This window comes from Setaria viridis, chromosome 3 (genome assembly GCF_005286985.2).
Source record: "Setaria viridis chromosome 3, Setaria_viridis_v4.0, whole genome shotgun sequence".
Taxonomy (NCBI): Eukaryota; Viridiplantae; Streptophyta; class Magnoliopsida; order Poales; family Poaceae; genus Setaria; species Setaria viridis.
This window is the reverse complement of record NC_048265.2, coordinates 41,920,749-41,927,423: the sequence shown is the minus strand read 5'-3', so window position 1 is coordinate 41,927,423 and position 6,675 is coordinate 41,920,749. Positions and strand designations below refer to the sequence as shown.

General features: G+C 48.1%; 1 protein-coding gene and 1 long non-coding RNA gene across 2 annotated transcripts; both read right to left on the bottom strand.

Annotated features, from left to right (window-relative positions):
• Positions 1-417: 417 nt before the first annotated feature.
• On the bottom strand, positions 418-4,558 carry LOC117849293 (probable ubiquitin-conjugating enzyme E2 23). The gene is made up of 5 exons (XM_072292443.1): positions 3,092-4,558; positions 2,713-2,780; positions 2,135-2,570; positions 1,234-1,306; positions 418-1,124 (listed from the first exon to the last, which is right to left on the bottom strand). Exons 1-5 carry the CDS (start codon positions 4,556-4,558, stop codon positions 418-420), a joined length of 2,751 nt encoding a protein of 916 aa, XP_072148544.1.
• Positions 4,559-5,430: 872 nt separating this feature from the next.
• LOC140222126 (uncharacterized) lies at positions 5,431-6,122 on the bottom strand. Its single transcript, XR_011897674.1, has 3 exons — positions 5,932-6,122; positions 5,768-5,840; positions 5,431-5,692 (listed from the first exon to the last, which is right to left on the bottom strand). It is a non-coding gene; the product is annotated as an uncharacterized lncRNA (long non-coding RNA).
• Between the last annotated feature and the right edge of the window lie 553 nt (positions 6,123-6,675).

Here is a 6,675-nt window from a genome sequence, read left to right as displayed (position 1 = left end):
TTATAAAAAAAAAGGAAACGAAAGGGAAAAAAGAATAACATTTAGTACCGGTACTTAAGATCGATCATCCAGCAGTGTTCGTTCGCCACAATAGAGTGCCATGTTTGGATAACGAAATACTACCATCAACACGCTACTACTTTTGATCTCGAATTGAAGCTGCAAACTATCCCCCCTACATCCCAAATTTTACTACTCATTTCAGATTGTCTAGGTACATCTATCTCTAGACATGTCGCAAAAATTATGTATAACAAATATTATTTATGAAGTATGGCACGATGGGAGTATGTAGCAAAACTGTTGTACCATTTCCAACGGTATACAAAAATATAATATTGATGTCAAAGTTCAAATGTGTAAATACGCGTTTTAAGTAAGTAGGATACAAATGGACTAGCAAGTAGCAGAGACAAATTAAGTGCATAATGTTCGCACCCGTAGCCGATCGAACTCCTTGCATCCATCAGCGTCGATCGCGGTGAACGCCTCAACAAGCCGGGGCACCACTTTGGCGAGGGCGAGCCTGAACCCCGCCGAGCACGGGCGCCGCGCCCCGCTCCCCTCGCCATCGAGCGTGCCCACGAGGCAGCCATCTAGGTATGCCTCGCACGCTCGGAGCACGTGCTGCCCTCGCCGGTGGAAGTGGTCCCTGACGAACTCCTCGAAGCCCGCCGGCGGCCGGCGCAGGAGGTGGAGCATGGTCTGCAGGGTGCGCAGGTAGGTGTTCTCGTTGTACGGGAGCTCGTTCCGGCGACCCTGCGGCGTTCCTACCTGGACGGCGTAGCCCGCCTCGTTGTAGTATGGTTGGGCGTTGAGCACGAGGCCCTGGATAGAGACGACGACCTGGAGGACGGTCGAAGCCTCCGGGGACCACAGCTCGGCTCCGTGGCCACCGAAGGTGTTGAGCAGGCTCAGGCACACCGTGCCGGAGGGGTCGAGGTTGGGGTTCACATGTAGGCCGAACGATCGGTAGTACACCAGCGGTGGCGCGGCAGGGTACGACGGCGGTAGCTGCAGATCGAAAAAGAAGAGGCCGTCATGGTACGGCGTCCCGCTAGCTCCCACCATCACCGCTCGCAGCAGGTCCATGCGGTCCTCGTACGCCCGCATGAAGATGGTGTCTGCATGCACGGGCAAACCTTTAGATATACATGTCGAAAGAGTTTGTGTTTGATTGCAAAAGTTCAAAATTTTTTATTCCCTCCATTTGCAAATTGACTCACTGTGTACCTGGCAAGTTATTCTCAAGAATATTCCATTCCTTTTGCACCCTCTTCGTCCACTTCCTCCCCCCACCAGTGCCCTGTTTACAAAAGCACATCAACTTAATTAGCAGTCAATATATATATATATATATATATATATATATATATATATATATATATATATATATATATATATATATATATATATATATATATATATATATATAGGACACATCACTGTGGTAGATTCAATGTATGGAAACTAAACAGGCAATCATTTAATTAATTTGAACCATCAGTAACTTGTATTATATTTTATACGGTTTTCAGCAATCATCGTTTTCTTAATTTTTACAAAAAAAATGTAGCATTGGATTGAGCTCGAGATATTTTTTGTATTTGATTCTTGTCTTGATATTTTTCCATTTTTTTAAGGATCAAACTTACCCTTTTATTTGCGAAGAAGGATCATCGTTACCCAACTGATAATACACCTTATGTATTACTGTTAATATATTCATAAAGCTAAAAACCCTTAGGCCCCGTTTGGATGCTTGGAATTGAATTCTATTCTAACAATCATAATTTAGACACAAATTAATTAAGCTAATATAATTATATGTGGAATATATTTGTATATTACTGTTGGCGATATGGGAGAGATACTTATGTGCTGCACTTCTGCTATAGGGAAGCGAGTCCAAGAGCGTGCTATAAGAATTAAATTCCATTGTAATAATCATAATCTATAGAATTAATTTCCATCTCCCACCCCATGAATTTAAGATAGGCTTATATGTAAACTTTGGAAAGTTGTGGAATGCCACATTCCAAGATAAATTAGCCTACTCCATTAAGTAGATTCCAATTCCTTCAAAATGAAGGGATCCAAACGGGACCTTAGGGAAAAAAAGAAAATTACGAACCTGCTCCATGTTACCAAGGTAATGGTGATCTGAAGGGCTCTGCACGATCTCAAATTGTGGGAAGCTAAATGGCTTGTCATCGCCGGTGGCATCTGCCTCTGCCTCCTTCCCCTCACCACCACCTCCTCCATTGATGCCTGCCACAGCAATGGAGGTCTCCTTGGCATCACCATCACCACCGGACACGGGTGCGGATACATTGTTGTTCCCTCTGGCCGTAAGCTCCGAGGTTGACGCTCCCGTCACCGTCCAACCATTTACCAGATACCTCCTACCTTGTGCAAGCACTTCACCAGCTAGTCGGATCACTGCCTGGACGACAAGTCCCACCTGGTCCATCATCCTCATCGTTGCATGTCCATCATCGCTATCCGAGTCATCATCGCCTTCGCCATCGTTGTTGTTGTCCTGAAAATTGAAATCAACAAAATTGTTACTATATTACTTGATCAACCCGGTGCCAGATCTCTTGGGGAATCGAAATTGTGTGCGGAGGGATAGTTACAATGGCAGCGGCAGTCACTTGTGCTTTGTGATCAATGGCGTCGTTGCTCATGCCTCCATCTTCAGACACCCACTCGCCTATTTCCTGAAGGAACTCACTAAAACTTTGCTCTTTGACGACAGTTATCTCATGAAAAGACACCTGAAATCGGTACCATCAAATGAGTAGAAGTTAATGTCGTTTTTGAATAATGGTCCTTATATATGAAGTAATTAATGTATACATACATAGCTGCCAAAAAAAAAAGATTCAATCTGTGATTGTGAGGTAATTTGTATTGGTAAGGAGCCTTCGAAGTACCAAAATTAACTTGGATTTTGGTATCTAGGTGAAAAAAAAGTTCCTTGGACGCTAAAAATAAAAGCTGTTTCTAGAAAACCACTTCCTTTTAGGTATTTTCAAAATGGTCCATTAATATTTGTATGTAGTAATTCTATGGACGTGTTGCATACCTTGGACGTGTTGCCGTCACCCCACTTGACTTGGACATGGTGTGCATCACAAAAATCAACAATGTGTCCGACCCATGAAAGATCATGAGCTCTAGTGGGTTCCTCCTTTCGGCACCGTGTCAGCACTGGCTCTTCCGTGCTTCCACAAATGTCGCCAGCGACCCCAATTGAGGAGTCTGTTGGACGCCGGCGGACGACAACATCTCCATAGAAGACATTGCTGTCGAAATCCCTGCCAAGATCGTACGTGCTGCTCAGTGTCTCGTCATCGGCGTGTTCAGCCGTCGCCTTTTGCCACAACATGCGCACGGTCTGGTCCGTGTAGTTGAGGCTTCTGACGACACCAGAACGCGCGACGTCGCCGTCGCCGTGCGACGACGTCCTGCTGACGACGCGCTGGCCCGGGAAGAACTCGTGGCTCTTCTGTGGCTTGGTGGGAACGAGCGACACCGACGGCGCCTGGCACTGCCGCGTCCCGTCCTGCCACAGCACGTCGACCGTCGTGCGCGTGCTGGCGACGGACAACGGCAGCTCGAACCCTGCGCGGCTCCGGCTTTCTTGTCGCCGCGTCCGCTTGGCCCCCAGCCGCCGCAGCTGATTCGGGTTGGCACCGACATCGCCGGCAGGGAGTACGCGGCGGCGGCAAGGAGCGCGGAAGAAGCAGCGGTCGCCCACGACCCAGAAGCCTGCCAAGTCGGTGCCAGCGCGGAAGAATGTCAGGTCGCGAGGGCTCTGCTGGTGCGCCGGAGCGGACGACGCCTGGACGACGGACCTCTCGGCACCCAGCTGCGACGACGCGACCCAGTAGACGAGCACGCCGGCGGTTTCCACCTTGGACACGGTGCCCTCGCCATCGCTGGGCTTCCAGTAGCCCTTGAGCCACCGGGCGGCCTTGAAGACGGACGAGCGGCCGCCGACGCGCTGCCCCGGATAGAAGACGTTGTTGGTGTAGCGTTTTGAAGAGCCCACGCCAACGGGCCACAGCTTGCCGTCCGGTGTTGTGACCCTACAGACGGCGCCGTCGTCGAAGAGCACGTCGACGTCGAGGGACACCTCGAAGACCCGGCCCAGCCAGGGCCCTGACACGACGTAGTCGCCTAGGCAGAACTCACTGACGCGGCGCAGCTCCGCTGAGGATACGCCCCTCGCGACCAACGCCGCCGCCGCGTCCTCACCGTCTAGCCGGACCAGATCCAGTTCCACAGCGGCGCCCGTGACGACCCCGAGCTGGCCGCCACGGTCTGACGCCGACGCGACGACCATGCCCGGGCAGAAGCAGCTCCGGTCCGCGACAAGGACGTCGCGAGCATTCACGGTCACCTCGGTGCCGTCGAGGCACTGCACGACGACCTTCGGCCCGGGCATGCCCTTGACAGCCAGCCCGCGGTCCCGGTTGGAGCCTGCCGCCGGCGAGTTGAGCCTGACGAAGTCTCGCCGGTAGATGAACTGCCCAGTCTCGTCCTGCATTGTCGGCGTGATTGATTGAATTGGACCAGCTGGTTCTCTCCTTCGAGGTTGTATGTTCCGTACGCAAAGGTTAATAATCGTAGATTAGCAGAGGGTTTGGGTGTTTTCTAGTCGGTCTGCATGAGCATGCCGAGATGTTTTCGGAGACGAGATCTAGTTCGAGTCTTGATACAGTACACGACGAATCACATAAACACTGGTAGAAAACTGAGCATTAGTCCCGGTTGGTAAGGGTCATATCTCTCGGATATCCATCCGGGATAAACCAACCGGGACAAAAGGGGGGTCTTTAGTCCCGGGTATTTTAACCGGGAGTAAAGGACCCCCTTTAGTCCCGGTTGGTGTCACCAACCGGGACTAAAGGGCCTGCCACGCCAGGCGCGGGACAGGCCCTTTAGTCCCGGTTGGTGACACCAACCGGGACTAAAGGGGGTCCCTTTAGTCCCGGTTGGATTTCCCAACCGGGACTAAAGGGGTCCCCTTTAGTCCCGGCTCAATTCCAACCGGGACTAAATTGCGCTTGCATGGCACTGGTGACGCCTGAATTTTTCATGCATGCATCACGTATACGTATAGTAGTACCGCGGCCCTTTTAATTTGTTAACCTTGTAGTTGAGATTTTTTTAGAATGAATTAAATCAACTAGTATTTAAACGAATGGGATTTGTAATTATACAACTACTATATATATACACAATCCTTATACACAATTCAACTAGCTTAATTAGTACAAATCGATCATATATACAAATAAATCAAAGTATCTTCCTACGATCTTCCCGTCGTGGTGTTGCTGAGAGGAGTGTCTAATTGTCGTCCATCGTAATAAAATTCTCCTCTTGGATCTACCACCTCGTCCATTATGAATCCAATGAGACCTTCACATATTGCCGCTACTCTTTCTTCCTTCAAGAGTCCTTGTTGAATATTTAACATCTATAATTTGGAAATTTGTGAATGTTACATGAACAAATACATATAAGGAGCTAGAAAATAATTAACTAGTAATATATTTATTTTACGTACTTTAAAGTTGTGCGGCGTCATCTTCGGTCCCTTGGGTCCCAAAAAACTGTGCATGTGCTCACAGATGTAGTAGCCACATAGGTTATTCCCGGGTTCCTGTCTTAAGCACTTCAGTGCGGAAAAAAATAAGTTATGAAATATTCGTGTTATACAATGTAATAAATGTGCAGACTTCATACGTACCGGGAAGTCTGTGTTCCATGTAAGATTTTCTTTGAATGGACCTTTGTGTGTCCTTATGAATTGTTTCCATACGCTGCGGATTAGAATAATGAATGACATAGTGTAACAGGGATAAAATTTAGGAAATAAATTTTTGCATAGAGATAAAGGTCCAGAATTATTACAAGCCTAGCATGTCTTGCAATTCTTGGTAGTCCACCGGATCTTTCCGTAACGAATCAAAGACAGTGACGTGGCTTCTTTCAGGCTCAATTATAATAAGGATCCAGTGGAAGCTGCGTGCGTAAAATGTTCATGCATATTAGAGCTAACTAACATGTAGAGATAAGGAAAAAGACATCGAAAGTAGATGGTATACACACACTTACTTGAAGTTGTATGGAAGTAGTATGAAATCCTTGAATGTTTGTTTGTGTAGGAAATTGTATATTTCGGCAAAGGTTTTTTCCGGCGCTAATTGTATCTGTTGTTGGTTAACTACAGATGGATCCATGAAGCCTACATGTAGGTACGCCTCTCGGCGGCATGTCTGAATTAGCATCCTACATGAAATGGAAGATGAAGTTAGTACGGTGACGCACGCCAAAATTTACATGTAGAGATAATAAACGGACACTTACAGAATCCAAGCGCTGATCAGAGAGACGTCCAGGGCATCATGATGGTACACTTCGTATATATCCTTGAAGTCTAGCCACAGCACTTTCTCCCCTTCACCGTGAAAATCTATCGGTTTTACCTTCATGCCGATCATCTCCCTCGATTTGGCGGATGCCGTCATGTACCATTGATGGAATTCGTACATCTTTGTTGACAGCTTCCGTACCATTGCCGGCTTCACTAGAGGCTTGCCTAGCTCATAAGGCCATCTCGGCTCAGGGGGCGGTGCAGTTGGCGTCTCAACTTGC